This window comes from Larimichthys crocea, chromosome XXII, assembly GCF_000972845.2.
Source record: "Larimichthys crocea isolate SSNF chromosome XXII, L_crocea_2.0, whole genome shotgun sequence".
Taxonomy (NCBI): domain Eukaryota; kingdom Metazoa; phylum Chordata; class Actinopteri; family Sciaenidae; genus Larimichthys; species Larimichthys crocea.
The window spans coordinates 13,883,658-13,904,476 of NC_040032.1; the positions used below are offsets into that span (position 1 = coordinate 13,883,658).

Below are 20,819 nucleotides of genomic sequence, written 5' to 3' on the forward strand. Positions count from 1 at the left end.
GACGTAGCGCGGTAAATATGAGCAGCTGTGGCCCTGGAGGTAGAGCAGGTCGACCACTAATCAGAAGATTAAATGTGGTTCGATTCCGGCTTATCTAGTCTGCATGTTGAAGTGTCCCTCGGCAAGATACCTGTTATGGGAATTTTAAAGAAAAACCCTTAAATAAGGAGGATCGGATTCAAAACTTTAAAGTTTAAGTTGAATTTATTATTCTTGTACAAGAGGAGCGTTTCACAGTGCAACACACTAAAGGGGTTACAGAGAAAAAGGCTCCCTGAGGAGCTCTGGCAGTTGGTTCTTATACATTTTCCTGAAGATGGGCTGTGTCAACCCCTGTAAGTTGTTAACAGACAATTTGCATATAATGCATTTAAACAACTTTCTTCAACATATCCCCTAATGAGTAGCCAGTATGTCCCCAATCTTGATGTCACCTCTCTGACCTGTCCCTGGCCCCATTTTATTCTGGAATTCCTCTATTCATACCCTGCCAGTCTTAGTATTACAGCAATAAAGAGAAGTGCCCTCAAGACATGTAATAAATAGGAACAAACATTGTATAAGTTAAAAACATCTAAATAGCAGTGTAACCCAAATTTTTATAACAATATCAAACCCCAAATTGTTCCTGAATGTGTGCGAATGACTCAGCAGATGAGCAATCGACACCTTGCATGGTAGCCAATGCGTCGGTGTATGAATGGATGAATGTGATGTGTAAAAGCACCATGAGTGCTTGACTAGAAAGGCGCTATATCGGCGCTTGTTTTTGACCATACATCCACAGATGTGTTACACCTACACACACACACACACACAGCACAATTATGACCCTGTGACCCTCTTATGATTTCAGGGTCAACCACCTGCACTATCAGCCTGACGAGTACGGAGAGGATCCTGAACTGGTTGGCTATGAAGATGGAGACTATGACCACGATTACCACAGCGACAACAGGTGAAGCACATATTAACACTCACTGTATAATAGTGACACATTGACCAGCACTGACCCTTTTAAACTGTCCAGCTGTTACCTCCGTCACAAGGCCTGTGCATGTTTCCTGTGATAATATCCACAGACAGTTCTCTCTGCTTGTGTTAAAGAAAATATTAAGTGTAATTTCCTGTTTCCACTGTAAGATATATCACATGAATATTGTGTTTAACGGCTGGAATGAATTACGGAAATGAGAAAACAGACCCTGAATCACCTTGTTATCGATATAACAGCAAATAACTATAATCGGAAAACAAGCGAAAAAGAAAATTCTTATAATAACAATCACTTGTGAATTATTTCTGCCTTTCCAACTCTCGACCTTGCTCTTGATCCCGCTTGTCCCTCTCGTTCTCTTGCTCTGTGGCCAATTCAGAGTGAAGAGGAAATCAAGCAGCTCTCCATCCCCTCGTCCAAAGAAAAGGAAGAAGAAGAAATCTGGCCGCCGAAGGAGTCGGTGAGTGGAAACAGCTTTTTCACTGATGAAGTGCTTTCGATTTTTCTCCCCTTTTTTTTTTCCTTTGCCTTTATTTTTTGCCACGTTGACAGAATAATTACACTGTGGTTTTGTGAAGTGGGATTCCAATTATTTTGGCGTGAATATTGCGAACGAGCCGTCAGATACTGGGATGGTGGCGAGAGGGTCATTAGCAGAAGTCTCATCTTCCACTTTCTTTTGACAAGGTCAGCAAAAAAGAAAGAGACAGAGAGAGACAGGAAATGTGCATTGGCACTAAAGAGGAAAGAGGATGAGAAGAGAAAGGCAGAGGCATGAATAGAGCCGGTGACAAAGACATAGCCTCTGTGAGAATAATCAGCTGAGGCTATTATAGGATGACACCTTTGCCAACAATGACCCCATCTGAGGTTTAATGTTATATCACAAAATGATGAGTGAAAAAGCCCCAATTCAACGGAAATCTGAGGCTCATTTCTCTCACGGCATGCAAATGTTTCTCATCTCTCTCTCTCTCCATCAAAAGGTTTGGCAGCTCCTCACCCACTCACAGAGAGAAGAAGAAAAAGAGTGGGAAGAAACACAAGCGAGACAGGTGAGTGTGTACAAACTGTGAGTGTGTGCCATCAGAGACATGTCATCACAGGAACAAGACTCTGACTTTTCAAGAGATTGTCAACAGTCGCTCTCAAAGAGACGAGTGTGAAGTGAAGATAAGACGTGAAAAGGAAGGAAGGGAGAGAGGAAAGGAGGGCAGACGGAAGTAAAGACACGATTCAAAGAAGAGTGGCTGGAAGAAAACAGACGGGAGGAGTGAGATCGGAAGCAAGAAAGGAAGAAAGATGGGAGGAAAAAGGAAGATCAAAACAGAAGAGAAAAAGACAAGATGAAAAGGAAGGGAAGGAATTAAAGAGACAGAAAGGGATGGAGTGGAGATTAAGATAGGAAGAAGAGGGAAGTGAAAGGGGGAAAGAGGAAAGACCAGAAGAAAAAAGGAAGGGAGAGAGGAAAGGCTAAGATGGGAAGAAAGAGGAAAGAAGGAAAGACAAGAAAAAGAAAAGGAAGCAGGAAAGACTAGAAGGAAAGGAAAGGGAATAAGGGAAGGAAGGGGAGCAGAAGGAAAAGGAAAGAGAGAAACGAGATAGGAAGCAAGAAAGGAAGAAAGATGGGAAGAAAAAAGAAGGTGAAAACAAAAAAAAGACGGACAGGAAGGAAAGCAAAAAAGACATGATTCAAGGAAGATGAGAGTGAAGGGAAGCAAAGAAATAAGGGAGAAAGACATAAAGAAAAAGAAAGAGAAGGAAGAGATAAGTTAGAAAAGAGCAGTGAAAATGGAAAGGAGGAAAGACGAAGAAAAAAGGAAAGGAAGAAGGAAAAACATGACAGCGAAGGGATGGAGAAAAGACTAGATGGAAGGTAAAGGGATTGAGGGAAGACAGGAAGTAAAAAAAAGAAAGCAATAAAGACGTGATTTAAAGAAGAGAAGAAAGAAAAAAACTAATTGGAAGCGAGCAAAGGAAGAAAATAGAAGGAGGAAGGAAGGGAAGAAATATTGGAGTCAGACGGGTAGAAAAAGAAAGCGAGGAAACATAAACGATGAAAGGAAGAGAGGAAAGACAATAAGAAGAAAGGAAGAAAGAGCTCATCACGAGACACTTGTGCGATGCCCTGGGATATCATAATGACAATAACCAATCGCAGAGTGTCCTCCTCCTCCAGTTTCTCTCTCGCCGTGCGCCGCTGTGAGGCTAAATGTGTTGCTCTAATAACCCGGCCTGTACGGGGGCGCAAGAAACACAAGAAAAATGAGCCTCTCACCAAAGAGCTGAGCATCACTGCACTGCCCCGCTCTTGTTTCCCGCCTCCCATCCATCCACGCACATCCAAAGTCCTCTCTCCTCACCCACACACACACACACACACACACCTCCCTCGCAGCCACGCACCAAAGCTGCTCTGCATTGCAGGTACTGTTGATATATGAATAATGTATAAATGAGGCGGGGGGAGCACAGGGTTCCTCCCCAGAGTGGCCAGCCTCTGTCAATGCCAGTTTTTAAGGTGTGCATTGAGAGAGGAGATTACTTTGAAGTCGTCCTGCTTGTTTGCAATCTACAACTTAAAAACAACATATACTATCCACGTCCGGAGAAGAGGAGAATAATGAGCTCTGCAGAATAACACCACTATACAGTAGTCCATGGGAAACATGGGCCCACAGCTCTGAGTCACATATCAGCCACATACATTACTGTGACAGCTTTATTACTCCCCTTTCCGAGAACCGTCACACTTTGTGCCGGCACTCCCTCCCACTCCGCTGCATGCTGTAGGTGTGTAAAACAGCAGAGGAGATGTAGGGCTCTTCAGGAAAATACCAACAGCTCTCGCAGACCGGCCTGACTAATCACCATGGAAACTGCAATGAGGGTGAAAGTGATATTGGAGGTGATGTGTCGGTCGAACGCTGATGACTGAGGAATGGCCAGCCTCCCCATCGTTACAGGCTACTGTAGGCGGTTAAAGGGAAACTGAACCTCGGTTTAATATTCCTGCTTCGTCTTCTACAGCCAGGAATGAAATGGAAAAAAATAAAATAAGCGCGACATCGGGCACCTGTTAGAATAGAAACTGGAAAAGCCTGCTCACATATGGATGAGCGTGCATGATTCAGATTGGTTAGCAAGGGAGGGAGCTCACGTGCACGTCATTTAAGATTCAACATAGATCCTCCTGCTGCTGTCACGCGAACATGGCGCCTCTTTATGTGTCAACACAACACAGACGTCCTGAACTAAAAAGGGTCAAAGTCATCTCCACTGGTCAAAACTTTTCTATGACACCGTGGTGGCATGCAGACAGAAAAAAGACTTAAACTGGTCAAGAGGTCCAGCTCTGTCCTGGACTGTCCTCTAAACTCCACAGAGGAAGTTGGGGAGAGGAGGAAGTTCACCTCCTGCATCAAACAGCTCCTTCAACAACAGACTGCTACTCCCACCATGTACTCCAACAGCTGTCAGACTCTTTAACACCAGCATGACTTCAGGAGTTTCTTCTATAAATTTCTTCCCAGTGTGGGATCATTAAAGTCTATCGTATTATATTGTATCATACACATCGTATCCTATATGAGTGCTGCTAAATGACTCTCATGTGCACGGGGGAACTTGCACACTTTCTGTAGTTTCAATATCCTTTGGAGGTGACATAAACACATGTGGCACACACACAGACTAATGACAGCAAAGACTAGATTTTGGGTCCAGCCTCCAGCCCCCAAAAAAAAAAAACTACCTCTGATGTCCTAGAATTTATTTCAAGAAGCAGGTTTTAGTAATTCCCAGAACCCCCCAACCCCTCCTTCAAATGTGGAGCACGGACCGATGGTAAAAATACCTTTTCTGAATAAAAGGTAAATCTTAAATAGAAAAGTTAACCAGATCAGTCTGTAAATGTGCTTCTTGGAACAGGCCCCTGGATACATGCAGATGAATTATTCATCCTATGTGATGTAGCAGTCGTCATTATAATGATTGCGGCTAACCCTAACCCCCCCCTTTTTTTTTCTTTATCTTTATAGATCCGCGTCTGGCTCCAGGAAAAAGAGAAGATACAGGTGTGTATGAAACCAGAGCATCACGACACCGTGTGTGTTAACAAGATCGGGCGCACATCAAAAGCAAATGAGTTTTCTTGTGTGTGTTGTCATTTGCCATTCCTGCCTATTGATTATACGGTTTGTTCAAAACACAATGCAATCCATATGGGGTGAGTGGTGCACTGAGTTTTCCTTATTACATGCTTCGGAAGTACACGGCTTCATTATCTTACCTATGACGTGTGTTTCAGATCGGGCAGCCCAAAGAACAAACACAAAGACAAGAACAAACAGAAAAAGAGGTGAGAGGCACCGAGTCTGTACGTCTGCTTATGACAGTGAAGCTCCACATTCATTATCAGGACCATTTCATGCACGTAAACAGTACGCAGTGTGTAAGAAGAAGTGGGCCACAGTTTGTCCTCTGCACACAGTAAAACAAACAATGGCTGCAATAGGAATCACGTTCAGTCTCTCATAAATTTATATTGGTACTTTACACCCATTATCTCAGACTCAGACTCACAGAGAATGTTAATGAGCGTAAAGCACATCTCCTCGACACACTTACATATATTTCACCCCGTCTTGATTAGAATATATATTGAACGTGTTTGGCAGTGCATGAACTGTTTCACATATCGTGAGACAGACTACTGAGCTCGCTGTGTGGCGTGTGTGTGTGTGTGTGTGTGTGTGTCCCTCCCTTTGTGATGTGTGTATGTACATACACATGGCTTTATGTGTGTGTGTGTGTGTGTGTGTGTGTGTGTGTGTGTGGTGTGTGTTCGTCCATTTCTTGTCATGCGTCAGGTCCCCTGGTGAGACACCCAGCAGGAGTTCACAGCGTCAAGGCAGCTGCTGTAGCTCCCGTAGCGCCTCCCTGTCCTCCACTCGGAGCACCTCCAAATCTCCTGCCAGGTAGACACCTCAACACACACACACACACACACACACACACACACACACACGTAGAAACACACATCACTCATATTGTTGCCCCGGTGTCAGCCTCTCTCTCATTTAGTCTCGGCCCTCGGGGGATAGATTAGGATACAAATGGGGCTCCGTGTCGCCTGTCTTATAATAAACCTCACATTAAGAGGTTGTGATCTCTCACAATGCACTCTCTACTTCATTTGTGGTGAAACTGTTGTTATTGGGGGATCTTATCTTCTCTTAAAAAGGCCAAATGTAATGTATTTTTGAGTTTAAATTGTAAAACTTTGTGCCTTTTTAGGGCAAATAAGAGCATAAAGGGGTGAACAAAGCCAGCAGCAGAGCTGAGTTGATTATTTCAAGATGTATTAGGCATTGTGATATATATTTAACTAAACTTTCTGGGCCAAACTTTGAAGGGATTGATCTAAAGAGTGCGAAAAAAACAAGACACATTCATCAAGCATCTCACTGCTGCTAAGAACAAAGAGTAAGATCAGAAATCGATGCAGCAGTACCGGAGATATTGTCTGTTTTTATTCCACAAATCCTCCTTCTTTGGTGCCTGATAGACCAGATAGATTTGGTTGTGTTATGCCCGTTGTGACTAATGTAGCCTTGAGTTGTTAGCCTTGAGCAGCGATGAGGAGCGAACTCCAACATGCCGACATTAAATTAACATGACACGGCGACAAAACAACTTTTTTTTTTCTCCACACATGCGGTGTTATTCCTCAGCACAGGTAAACAGACTTTGTTGTGTAAAATCAGAATTCCTCTTTTGAAGTCGATCACATAAATATAAAGTAATGTATGCTCAGAGCAGGAGCAGCCAATCAGAAACAAGGATGAACCCTCCACCTGCTCCATTGTTCATTATTTTAAAAAAAAACTAAAAAAAACAATACTCTACTCTGTAAAGCTGCCATTTAAATAAAAAAAAGAAAGGGCCAGCAGCTATTAAAATTATTACAATCTATTTCATATAAACATTGAAATAGTGATGAAATAATAGGAAATAGGAGAACACTTCCCGCAGCAGAGACTTTCTCACCTGCGTTACAGAACAAATCCAAAGTCTTCAGAGCGGTGACACTGTCGCACAAATATAATGTCCTGAAATGTTTTTAAAACACTCTCTTCTTGCTACATAGTAACTCAATATTACTCCGGCTGGTTTAACTGTTTCAGGAAAGGCGCGTCCATGACGTGAGGGGCATCTTTCACGCCGCCGTTTGAATTAAAAAAAACTCCCAGAGGTGCTGAGATCTCTGACCTAGTTCGAGAGGTGCAGACAATGAAGATGAGCGGATGATCGTGATTGCAAACAAAATCAATGCAGCTTTATTTGTGTTCTCTGCAGCTCGGATAAATGTCACCACTCTGTTATGGAGAAATGATTAATCATAACCAATTATAATTAGTAGAATTGCTCCAGAACACGTTTCAGGTGTGTGTTCACCTGTCTCTGTACTCTTAACCAACTTAAGATCTCTCTTTAATTCAAACAGTTTAAGTCAAAAAACTTTTATCTGAAGTCGAGGTGTTCCCCTGGTGTGCTGTGCTTTAACTTAGTCCGTTTCTTCGTGGCTCTGCTCTTCCAGACTGAACTCCAAGCACAAGATGGACGGACAAAAGGCGTCCAGCACCCCGATGTCCCCGGGCCCCAATGCTCCCGCTGCGTGGCACAACGGGGACCACACCCAGCGAAGCCGCAACGGCAAGGCCGGCAGACTCAACCACTCCGAGGGCGAGAAAGGGCACGATGTATGTAATCTCCTCTATTTTGCTCTCACACCCCCCCCTCCCCTCCCCCCAACCTACCCCCTCTTACCCACTCCAACGGTATCTACCACAGTCTCTACAAATGAGTTTGATCTTGCTCTTTTGTGTTTGGTTGACATGAATTCTCATCTCCTTTTTGATATTGAAAGAATTTTTTTTTCCATTCTCTTATCAGTTATTCTTAGGTTGTAGGCCAGTTATTATTAACATTATTATTTCTGACGTGTATAAAAAAAAAACACTCCTGTGTGTACAACTTGCCGCTCCTGCTGCTTTGATTCTGGCTCTCTTTGACTCCTCTGCCATCTTGATTTTTTTTGTTTTGTTTGTTTGTTCCTGTTGTTTGCCGGTAACAGAGGGGAGGGAGCAAAGACAAGAAAGGTTCTAGTGTTTCTGTGCAAGCATACATCCTCTGAGTCGAAGCACACAACATTAGCATACCTGCACCTCGAATGGAAATATGAGCCATGCAGGCGCACAGTGTTTCCAAATGAATGAGCAAAAAGATGTGCCGTTTCTTCCAAGCGGGTGCCCACTAAGGAATAAGAAAAACAAAATAAAGTTGAGCCAGGGACAGGTATGTCTACTTCAAACATTTGCCCACCCCCGCACAGAGGTTCATGCCCGTGGAGAAATATCAAAGAAGAATGTGTCTATCTGCAATTATAATATCTACGTTTTACTGCCGATAAAGTCTTAATTAGCCAACGTTGAGTCAAGAGTCATAATCAGACGTCTGATGGTGCTTTAATGTGATACCAATCTGCAATTCCTCCTTGAACTGACTAATCCAATTACTTAATGGAAAGTCTTAATCCAAGCATGCTGAAATGAACTGTTATAAAAAATGTGGCTATGAACAGCTGTTTGTGCTCGGCTGTACGGAAGATTTAAAACGCTAAAATGCTCCATGAAACAAACCAAACAAAGAAACAAAAAGAAACACAATACAGTGCTATATATATATATTCTTATATATATATATATATATATTATATATATAAATATATATATTCTTTATGCATTCACTGTGTCATAATTAAATAAAAAACATATGTGCATACATACATTTGTCTGCAACAGTTAGAGCATCTTCAGTCACTGTAATGTGACATATGTCCATGTGAAATGGATCACGTCGGCAGAGTTTAGTTACGAAAGGAATTTAAATCAGATCCTACAGATTTGAGTGGATCAATCAAAAGTGACAGTGTTTAATTGTCCTCTGCACACACACACTTCCCTCACATGCATTAGATTAGGATAAGGAGGATAAGAGATGAATGAATAAACGATACCTCAACCAAGTACTCAAGTTTTTGCGACGTCCTCCTCAGATATTCCTCTGCCAGCTACCCCACATGCTCATTTGTCCATGATGAGTCATCTAAATATTTATGTTTTATTTGCTTCACAGGAAGTTTAATTAATACTTTTGTATTTTTCATTTTGCTGAGACAGTACAGAACAAAATGTGTTGCCTTTCAGAGGACAGCACAGACCTGCCAACACAACGCACGACACGCTGTTAGAAGTTTTAATAAGGTGATGGACGTTGGTGAGCCGGCTGCTCGGTCACTCTCGACTTAGATTTAGTTTGATTTGTGACAACTGCTGACTGTCGAACATAAACGTAAAGTCAATAATAAAAAGCTAAATAATTGTTGTTTTGAAATACATTCATAATTTTATTATGACACAGTAAATGCGTACATATAAAGGTAAACACAGTATATTTGTCTCTTTGTTTGACTTGTTTTCATTTATTTAAAGCTTCCATAGCCACGAGCCGTGTCCTAAAGACACACTTATTAAATAATAAAGGGGGTTACAGCTGAAAACAGCACCACATAGTGTCCACAAACATATTATAAATTGTATATATTCTCCTCTCTGCTTGTTTAATTTGGAACTGCTCTGTTTGTTTTGGCTCGTGAGGAGTTTTAAATCACTCTCTGCTATCACGGAAACAACCTTTTTTTTCCCTGTACTGTAAATATGATGATTAGAGCTACAGAAGGAATGACAGTTATTATTTTGGAATAAAACACAAGACGTCCGTTAGACCACGGGGATCACTTGTAAAATAATCTCCCTCTGATGAATAAGCATCTAAACGGGCTGCAAACACTCACTGCAGAGTACTGATGTCTCTTCTACTCCAGCTTGCATGTGTCTGAGGTCTTATCTGGTCTCTTCTCTCTCTTCTCTCTCTCTGCTTTATTTCATTCATTACTGTTTCTTTTTTTTTTTTTTCCTTTATCAATTTAAGTGGTATTTACCCATGAATAAATGCCCAAATCTTTCTGTCTCATTTATATAAAAAGCACTCAAATGCTTTGGAACTGGACCAAGTAGGTTAACTGGGTATGTGTAATAGTTTCTTCTTGTCACTACAGTTGTCTTTCTTCTCAAGCACATGCTCTGCTCAGTGATAGATCCTCTTCTCCTCCAGGCGTCCAATCAGCTCCTGCCAAAACAAACCCACCAGGAGTTAAAGCACACGCTCCTCTCTACTGCTTTACTGTACCATGTCGATGTGCATGTTGCCCCTAGGTGGCAGTATCTCTTCTGTCCCTGACGTTTGTCTCTATCTGCTCAGGCCAGTGGAGAATGGCGAGCGAGAGTCTGTTTGATCATGTATCTTTGAGCCATTCAGTCGTAGTGAAAGAGGAGCATTGAATTGGCTCATTTTCTTTTAAGCAGCACAAGCTAAAATAATTGTCTTATGATAACTCCCCCCCCCCACTGCACAGGAGGATGGTTATGTGTGACAGATCCTGGATGCAACTGAAGTTTGATTTTACTGCAGCAGCTGTGTGGTTTAGCAAATGTTCTGTATAGCAGCTCTGGTTGTGTATCTATCTATCATCTCAGTTTGTGTTCCTGTAGTCGTCCTCTAGCCCCGTTTGGATCGGTGTCATCCGCTGTGTGCGGGACAGTCCTGGAAACAGCCGTGCACTGCTCTTTATCGTGAGGTGGAGAAGTTAAGCAAAGTCCCTCTCCTTGAAGCTTCTTCTTCGGTCAAACTAAAACACGGTGCGAGGAAATCATTTCACGAAAGCAAAAATCTTACCCCACTGTGGCTTAGTTGTCTCCTCGGAGGAAAAAACACCGACTGCAACTGCAGTTCCCGCCAAAAACCTAGAGTTTACAAGAGGCGTTCGACAACGACGACAAACGAGATCTGCAAGGTTAACCGTGAAGAAGCACATAAACAGCTAAAAGCCTAAAGTCTGGACCACGTGGCGACCTGACAACTGTGAACTCACCTGTTCAAATTATATTAAGGCTTAAAGTTATGCAGAATTAACAGCATGTTCACTGGGTGCCGTTACAGGTGGCTTGTTTGAGCACCCAGGCATCATTAAGCCCAACTCAGGTCCACCACTGATCCACGCCTTTACCGATTTTTAGACCAGCACGGAGGCGGAAGAGGCTCTTCTGAAACCTGTAGGTGACGTCACGGATACGACGTCCATTCTTTATACTGTCAGTGGTTCAAACCCAAAGTCAGTAATAGTTTGCACGGCGTCATGTGATGCTCGCCTTGCAGGTCATAGCAGCCTGTTGAGAGTCACAAAGAGGAGCTTCAGCTCTCATCAGAAGTGTTTTCTAGTCACAGACGGCTTCAAGGATGAAAACTATCTGGCTAGCTTTTTTATAAACACGTCCCTTAACTTCTCCACCTCTGATAAAAAGCAGCGCACAGCGGCTTCAACTGGGAAACATCAGCGACCGTCTCCCGCACAGCGGACGAGACGGCCCCAAACGGCGCTAAGTCGTCCTCTTGCTCATTATTAATGGATGTCTTCAAACACACTTCAAACACACTCCAGTACATGGTCTCTCTTGGAAATAAACTAGGACGACTCACACATTTATTAACATAATTGTTATTTTAAAGGGACCCAAGCCATTTTGAATGTTGAAGCTCCTTCAGGCTCTCTCTCTCTTTTTTTTACGTGTTTTATAGAGATAAATAAGTTATAAGTAAGATCGGCCCTGAAGAAAGACGGGCTGACGTCCCAAAAAAAATAAGCGCAGAGACGTAGAGAAGTGGCCGCTACTGAAGAAGACCCAGGCCAAAATGCGACTGGGGTCCCTTTCAAATGTGCTGACTCTTTTAGTTGTCCATCTTAGCAGTGACTGCCCCTCCAACACTCTTCTACCTCGCCCCCGTCCTCCCTTTTCCTCCTCTCCTACCTGTTCATCATCCGTGTCATGCGTGACTCACGTCTCACTCTTGTCGTCCTGGCATTTTTCTTCCCACATCTCTTCTCACATCTGCCAGCTCTTGCATGCCCTCCTCCTCCTCTTCCTACTCCTTCCTCCTCCTCCTCCTCCAACCCTCCTCTACTACCGCTACTCTACTCAACATGGATGTCCACTAATATGACAATTAACTCTATCCGCTTACCTCTATCCTCCACCCCCCTCTCCCCCCAGTTTTTGATACAAATATGGCTGCATTTGTACAAGCGAAAAAGACTAAAGCAACTCATGTAGTTTATAGACTCATCCTTTGTTTCTGATTTTAGTTTGAATCCATCTGGATTTTGATTTTTTTTTTTTACTTTACTCCCCTCTATTTTCTTTTCTTTATTTATTATTTTTTATTTGATTTTTTGGTTTGTTTGTTTCTCCTTTTAGTCTCTGGACAAAATATGTAGCGTTTGATACTAAAAGAGGTCATTGTCTTTTTCCCATTTCGCTGCAGAGAACATTCCTTTCTCCTTTTTTCTTTTTTTCTTTCTTTCCTTTTTTTTGTTGATATTGCATACGTGTCACTGATTGAAATGGAAGGTAGGTAAAGCTTTGCCTACGCACGTGATCTTTATGCAGATGAGAATGTGACAAGCACCCTAGCCTGAGTGACGTCAATGTTTCTCTCTCTCTCTCTCTCTTTCTCTCTCTCTCTCTTCCTTTCTGTTATTTACCAATGGTCTTTAACCAAATTAATCTAACTTCATCAATTATGATTTGACTCTTAAAAGATTGGATTAAGTAGAGCTCTGGTTTTTCTCTTTCCTCCTTAACTTCATCCTGAAGTCCAATATCCCGCTCTATCTTCCAGGTTCCATTTCTTTCTCTTCTTTTATTTTTTCTTTCCGTTTTTTTTTTGTTTTGTTTTTGTTTTTGGGTAGAATGCATTCCTGTTTGTCCAGCATCTCTCTGTTTGTTGGTGAATTAGTACATTCGTCTTATGATTTTCACCATTGATTTCCACGACTGTTTCTTCTAACAACTGTCATGAGCACCAAGTGGTTGTGTGTTTTTTTTTTCTTCTCTTATTATTCCGCTTTAGTTGTCTTCTCTCTCTCTCTATAGTGGAGAACAGCTCTTCTTCTTCTTCTTTCTGCAAAGAACCAGTCGGTGCTTTTGTTGTATCTTAGCTTACGAAGCAGTTCAGACAGCACATGATAATGCATGCGGAAGAGCCAGCTGTATTTGGTTTCATACTAAAAAACGCCTCTTGGAGATTTTTCTGCTTACAATGAGCAGCGTATAAGTGTGCATCACAAGTTTCAGTCCCCATCTACTATTGAATCACAAGTTCTACCTTTGTTGAATGCTTAAAATAGAAGTATCTCACCCTCTACCATACGCAGTTTACAGGATAAGGCTGGCATTCCTCTATGTTTTTCTTACTATGAATAAATCCCTTGAAGAAGCCTGAACAAACAATGCGTGAGTCTGTCAATACTCTCTCACGTCCCTATTGTGGCACTGGGCACATCTATGAACTCCTACTGAAGATGAAATACTTGTCACAAATATGTATTAAATAAGTCTAAGAGAGAGCTCAGATACAGTGGCCAGTTGAGCTAAATGCCAATGCATAACAATGCTTAGCACTTAATACAAAGTACAGCTGAGGTTGATGGGAATGTTGTTAGTTTTGCAGGTGATAAACAAAAGTACTGAGCAAAGTACATTTAGATCTGATGTTGACGGATCACCAAATTAAGTAGGATTCATCCTCTGGGGATCAGGATCAGTACAAAATATCATGTCGATCCACCCAATAGTAGCAGCAATATTTCAAGTCTTGGTAAGACTCGAGGCTCAGACTTGTTTGGGACTATTTTGAGCCGCGGAGTAATACAGATTTGGTGCTCTGTACAGCACCTGAACAATCATTGGAGCCCCATGGCACAGCGGGATTTATTGACAATAAGTAAAATGTCGAATATTTGCCGGCCTCATCCTTTAAGACAGTGGTAATTTTGAAAACCAGGACTCTAAAAGTAGCTTCATCGAATCACATTGTTATTGGTTTATCAATTAGATGAACTTTCACTGATGAAATGCTTTTTTGGGGGGGTCCGTACATCATCATCAGTCACCCCCCCCCCCAAAAAAAAAAAAAAAAAAAATTTGCAGAAAATGTGGTTGAACCCAAGTCAATCTCAGAATCACTGTCATGCAATGCAGCGACAACTCCCTGGAACTACGAGAACAGAAAAAGTTGTTTGTTGTGATAAGTGTCCTGTATCACGGAGCCCATGAGCACAAACTGATTGTAACCACCAGTAGAAGTTAACGTAGTGAGTCTGTCAAAGTGTCAGGCAGTTAGAAATAACAGCTGCCCTGTGGTAGATACTACATGGAGAGAAAAATGGTAAAGAAAACACCTTGAACTCTGACCAGCCAGTTCCTCTCTGATGTTCAGGAAGGTGACTGGGCCCAGAGGATTGACTCTCTGTGTGAGGGTTTCCCTGCACATTGTGGTTTTCCTCTTTGCTTTTGAGTTCTTTTCCATTGATTTCCATGCATTGTCTCATGAGTCACTGGCAGGGAAGGGTTTTGTGTCTTTTTCTCTTGCATTTTGTGAATCTAATGATGCACTTATGTTGCCCCACTTTTCCCTTTTCTTCATACCTTACCTACTAAAGGAGGGAATACCACTTTATTGGTAAGTGGATGTTAACCAGAAGGGAGTTAAACAAGAGTAACCATTAAAAAAAAAAAAAAAAAGAAAATGGGTCGCTGTTCACATCTCAGCAATTGTCTTCAGGAAAAAAAAAAATCCAGAAAGAGAAAATTGAGTAGCAGACGATTTGTTTTCTGATTCGATTGATTCAATAATTGTGATCTTTATTTTGTTCCTTCCATTTCTGTGATGTTCCGTCAAGTTGTCTTCTCTTTCTGTTTTGTTTCATTTTTTTTTTTTAACCATTACTGAAAAAAAAAAAAAAAAAAAATACTGAAGAAGTCCTCTTTTTCTACTCTACAAAATCTGTAGCTCTGTACTTTCTGCCTCTGCTCTTAAACTTATTTGGTTCACAGTTTTGTTTTATTTTTTTTCCCTCTCTTCCTCCTCCTCCTAATTTTTTTGTTTGTTTTTGCGATTTATGATTTCTTCAACTCATTATGGTTTTGCATGCCAAGTATTGCATGCGCTGCACCATAGAGGACTATCTATAAGCCATATGGAGAAAACCTAGATCTTTTTCTTTTAGATGTTTACCTTCTTTTGGCAAGTACACCGTAGCACTCAATCACCGACCCGAACACCCTCTAATGCTCTGTTTCGTCCTTTTTTTTTCTTTTCTTTTTTTCTTTTTTTTTGTTTTCCTTTGTTGGTCATCATATCTCTACAGAAGCTCCGTCTGCTGACTGCTACTTCCGCAAGCATCCAGTCCACTCTGCTGAGAGAGCACAAGCTCCACAGCGCCCCCAGTAGGAGCCAAACGGGACAGATGTGCGCGACGGGAGAGGCTGGGAGTGTGGAGGGCAGGAACGCAGCTGTAGGGAGCTCCGTGAGCCAGACATCAGGGAGGAGAGGGAGCCAGAGGGGACAGAATAAGAGCTCCCACTCCCCCGCTCACAGCAGCGACTCGGCCCACTCCCAGCACAACCATACTCACAGAGGGAGGAACTCTCGTCACCAGAGAAAGTAAGCACAAAGACTTCCATTTGTCTCTTATCACTGCTGGAGCTTTCCACTTTAGCTTTGCCACTGAGACAGAATCACTTGACATTTACTTTCTTATATTGCCAATTACACCAGGACAAAAGGGGGCCACTCTTCCAAGCGCCGCCACCGCTCTAGTCGGGGTCAGGCGCATCACCGGAGCCCGTCTGCATCTCCGGGGCGCCACTCGCACACGTCGGGCAGGAAGAAAGAGGAGTCTAGGTGCAAACCCAACCTCCGACAGCGCAGCAGCTCCTGGAGCAGCGGCCGTTCATCCTCACGCTCGGCCTCCAGAGACAGAGGCCCCAGCAAGGCCAAGTCCCCACACAACAGACAAAACAACTCCAGGTGAAACCTCATTGTCTGACACACTTTTCACTCAGTTTTGATTGTTTCTTTTATCTCAAGTGCTCTATTGTTGCTGTCCTGATTGATTTTTTCTGTGTGTCCCGCAGAGAGAGGGAGAGCCCTAACCGCTCTGACACCGACAGCAGAGCTCGCCGCCGCTCACGCAGCTACTCGCCCATCCGCAAAAGAAGAAGAGATTCGCCGAGCTTCATGGAGGCTCGCAGGATCACCAGGTAACTCACAGAGTGGACTCTCCTACAGGCTCCCATCAGACAGTTTATCTTGTCTAAGTTTGTTCTCCACTCGAGCTGGGGCAGAAGTCGTTCTTTTATAGCTTTAAATTACAGCAAAGATGATGCAAAATTAATCAAATGAGGGGATTTCCTACTGCTCTGACTCACAAATGGAACATTTTGAGAACCTCGTTCGGATCCATTGAAACCTTTGTGTGAAGTAGAAATGAAAAACCGCAGGTACAAAGGAACAAAGTGTTTGCAAGGGTGTCGGTTCAGGGTGTCAGTTAGGCTCAAGATTTTTTCCTTCTTTTATACATTTATATCAATCAGCTATTACAAATTAAACTAGTTATTATGCTTTGTGATTGTTAGTAATGGTAACATAACAAAAGAATATTACACCACGTGGACAAAGGCTCTTCCCTTGGTGCGGCGGCCCAGGGTTCGAGTCTGACCTGTGGCCATCATCATCAGATCCCCCCTGAATTTTCCGTCATTCTTCAGCTTTCGTAAAACAATAAAGATTCAAAATCGAATCGAAAAAAAAAAAAATGCTGCATTGTTAATTCAATAACCAGATAATCACATTTACTTTCACTGAGACATGACAGATTTCCTTCTTTACGACAGAGAGCAGCACGATTCTTCGCCGTCTCTTCTCTCTGATTGAAAGAGTATTAACTCAAAAACAGATCACATATTGTTTGTGGTTGTTTCTTTACCCTGGAAATATGCAGTTTTCAGCCCTAAATAGTTCCTGCAGTCGTTCTGTAAGTCTGTTGTTATAAGACTGCATTCGTTTTAGTGAGCTGTACCTAATAAACTGGCCACTGATAACAACAAATCAATACAGATTTGATTACAAATGCCAAGAAAAATCTGTATTCCATTCGGCTCCATTGATTTATTTTGTCTTTTTAGATTTCTTTATTTATCAATGTACTCTATTCTCTATTTTCAATTAAATATGAATCAAAGATTATTAATTATTTACGAGGCTCCTTCATACTGAAATCAGATTTTTACCTTGTATCCTTTGTTATGTTATGTTATGTTATGTTATGTTATGTTATGTTATGTTATGAGTTATTTAAAATTAGATCATGCCATCTTGTCTTATAGAAACATCACTGAGGACTGTAGTTCTTAAATATAGTTTGTTGATATTTAAACTCCCACATCCTGTGAAAACACTCTTCATGTCGCCTCTCTGCCGTCTCATACTCTAAGCGTGAATAGACATAGGTGAAATGTGTGTATCTTGTCATCTTTCACTCCAGTCCTAAAGGTGCTGATGCCAAGACAACGGGATGCTGCTGAACTGAGCTGCTGCAGGCTAGTTACCCTGGTAACAGTTGCCGTGCAGCAGGATCTGGCTAGTGTGACTCCTGAAGCTCGGCCGAACAGCAAGACCATCAGAGGGTCCCCTGAGTAAAACCTGGCCTCCTCCCGTTTATTTATTTATTTATTTATTTTCTTTCTGTCGTCTTTCTGCTCCTTCATCAATTCACACAAAAGAAACTCACACCGACTCTAAAGCTGCACCCCCCCACTGCGATTACGCACTAATGTTGTAACACGGGGAGACGGAGATTAAAATGCTATCAAGGTTTATTTAAGTGGATATCGCTCTATTGCACGGGCTGTGGGTTCCCATAGCAGATACAGGAGACAAAAGCTAAGGCTGAGTAATCTACACCGCTGCTGAAATGACAAGGTGAAGCACACCTTGTAGCAGCAGGGATGCCTTGATAGCGTTTATCTCTCCCCACACCGTTGACTGTTGATTTTTCTGGGTGTTGGCCTCCACTGAGAAGATGAGGTTCTTTTGGGCACTAACAGCTAATTACCTTACAGGAAGCACTTCCAGGGTGGCTATTAACAAGACAATCTAAGCTTAAGCCTAAACTAACAAAACATGCATTTCTCTGCTATGTGTGTGTGTGATTATAGTGTAAGTATGAGTGTGAACAGCTTGGACTTTTTTTAACCCACATAGCTGCTCTCTTTCAGATCCTCCACTGATCATGGGTCTACCTAACACTGATTTGCTTTCAACCAACCAAATCTTGTCCTAATACATCATGCGTTCATCCTGATCATGACACTAACCGAGGCTCCATCCTCTCTCCTCTCATCCAGCGCTCGGAAGCGGCCGATCCCATACTACCGTCCCAGCCCTTCGTCATCGAGCTACGACAGCAGCCCCTCGCGGACCAGTCACAGCCGTAGCCGCAGCTACAGCAGCTACAGCCGCAGCAGAAGCCACAACCGGAGCCACAGCAGAAGCCGGAGCCGAAGCCGGAGCTGGAGCCAGAGTCGCAGCAAGAGCCGGAGCTGGAGCCGCAGCAGGAGCCGCTCCCGCAGTCACCACAGTTATTACAGCCGCAGCAGCTACGACAGCCCCCGCTTCTGAACGCAGACGACAGACAGCACACAAACAAACAGACAAAGAAGCAGTCCTGGTAGATTTACTGCTGTGTAGTCCGGGGGTCCCTCGACCCTAGACCATAATCCCTCTCTAATACAGAGCCTGGATCAAAGAGGAGAAATGTATTTTGATATAGCACAGTACTATGAACTTGGCTGTCACTCTTCATGTCTTCACATATACAAGGTATTAAAGGAAATGGGTTACCACATGTCAAAAATTAATTTGGTAGAGCCCAAAGAACAAATCTTGCTGTATGTTAGCACTTTCTTTCTCTTCTTCCACAAAGCAACCAAAAATGGATTAATGAAAATAAAATTCATATATATCCTAAAATATAATGTATGTATGGGTATATATATATATATATATATGTATATATATATATATATATATACACAGACACATCAACGGCTTACTGTACATTTCAGATAATCTGACTTTTCCCCCTCATCGTCTCCCCAAAGACTTCCATTTCATCGAAGCACAGAGATCAACAACAAGCGAGAACAAAAAAAGAAAAGTCGGAGTCGGATGAAACTGGAAGCAAAACGGAAAGGGAACTTTTTTTTTTTTATGATAAAAAAACTGTATTGTATAGGTTTGTCTGTATAGATGTAAACTCTCTTTAAAGTCTCTTTAAGTTCTGGCTTTGTAAACTATGCACTGTATATTCCATCTAGTTCAAAGAGGCTCGTTTTAGCATGATGCATTGGGTGGAGAGACTTGCTGCTCCGAGGACGGGAACGAAAAAGTCCCATCTGCATCTGTTGTTCTCCCCTCTGACATATACGGTATGTCAGCCACCTTGCATACTGGAGGGGAGGAAACTATGTATTATGTACTTTTACTCTCTTCCCTGTTTAAGTTATTATGTTGACTCTGCTTTATGTGTGGGAGTGTGTGTGTGTGTGGGAGTGTGTGTACCTCCTCTGCAATGACCAGTGAGGTAATTATTTATGTGTACACCACTGTAGCCTGCACCTCAGGCTTCTGTATGGTACTGTACAGGAAAAACTGTCTGCAAAAAGTCTCCATGCACACTTTTTTTTGTTGTTGTTGTTGCTGACCACAGCTATTTATAATTCTACTGTATTTATTAATTTATTTATCAGGTTATTTATTATTTTAATTTATTTACCTTTTGTTCGTAAAACACTCGGATCATGCTTGGAAGATGAGATTGCTGCAAATGTATAGCCATTTGAAAATGAACTGATTATGTCCACGTTTTACACAGAACGGGCTTGTTTCTGTGGCGAAGGCTTACTGCCGGGGTGTGTGTTTAAGATGTTCTGATTTTAGCCAGTGGGACTGAGTCTTCATCCAGACTTACTCCCACGACCTCCGGCCTATTGTAAAGGTTTTCTTTTAATGCAAGGCGCTGTGGCTTTGCCTGTATCGAGGAGCGAGGGATCAGCTCTCGAACACAACCAAAACATCTCTGTGTGATTAGAGGAGAGTCCATTATTCCTCCTCTAATGTGTGTTCCCAGCCACCACATGACTCTAAATCCCTTGTATAACGGGCCGCACCATGTTTCTGTACCCTACAGCTTGTATAGGACGGTAAACAAACTGGCGATACAATCAGGGATCACCCTAAGTCTTCCTTATCATTCGTCCAGTCTCATGTCAGTCGCACAGTGTTGCATTCCCAGTGTAAGCAGACTTAACCCAATTATGATACTCTGCAAACTCTGTTAATTTATTCCAAGTATAGCATTGCCCCTTTGGTTCTACAAGTCATTCTTTGTAGTGTACAAGTTATTATACCTGACAATAAACAGAAACAAATGAGAAAATACGTAAACTCTTGTGTTGTTCTTTCTCTTTATAGCTTGCATAGTCATGCAGGTGTTGTATTGCATGTATTTCCCTACAGATGGCACTCATGAGAGCCATCCGGTATCTGATACTCATGACTGGAAAACAGGGCTGGAAGCTTCTCCAGCAGCTTCCAGTCAAACCAGGGCAGAGGAGGGTTTGTTGTCTATTTTAGGACCTGTCCAGACATACCATACACTTCTGCTGTGATATACTGTTACCCTATGGGACACTGAGACAGACAGGTGTGGCGGCTAAGTTATTGTGGAAGCTGATAT

At 42.4% G+C, this 20,819-nt stretch overlaps 1 protein-coding gene across 2 annotated transcripts in view; it reads left to right on the top strand.

The window, feature by feature from the left end:
- srrm3 (serine/arginine repetitive matrix 3) overlaps positions 1-19,051 on the top strand; it is a 71,736-nt gene extending 52,685 nt beyond the window's left edge. Inside the window, exons 4-15 of one of the 2 annotated variants that reach the window (XR_003461453.1) lie at positions 857-958; positions 1,377-1,457; positions 1,984-2,052; positions 5,038-5,073; positions 5,307-5,357; positions 5,869-5,976; positions 7,599-7,761; positions 15,387-15,682; positions 15,797-16,048; positions 16,156-16,281; positions 17,565-17,715; positions 18,427-18,501. Coding sequence is in view for 1 of the 2 variants with exons in the window: in XM_027273439.1 (XP_027129240.1) it covers positions 857-958; positions 1,377-1,457; positions 1,984-2,052; positions 5,038-5,073; positions 5,307-5,357; positions 5,869-5,976; positions 7,599-7,761; positions 15,387-15,682; positions 15,797-16,048; positions 16,156-16,281; positions 18,427-18,700 (1,558 nt within the window). In the remaining variant the exon portion in view is untranslated. Of the gene's footprint in view, positions 1-856; positions 959-1,376; positions 1,458-1,983; positions 2,053-5,037; positions 5,074-5,306; positions 5,358-5,868; positions 5,977-7,598; positions 7,762-15,386; positions 15,683-15,796; positions 16,049-16,155; positions 16,282-17,564; positions 17,716-18,426 lie in introns of both variants that reach the window. The other variant, XM_027273439.1, reaches the window with a different exon arrangement.
- Positions 19,052-20,819: the final 1,768 nt, after the last annotated feature.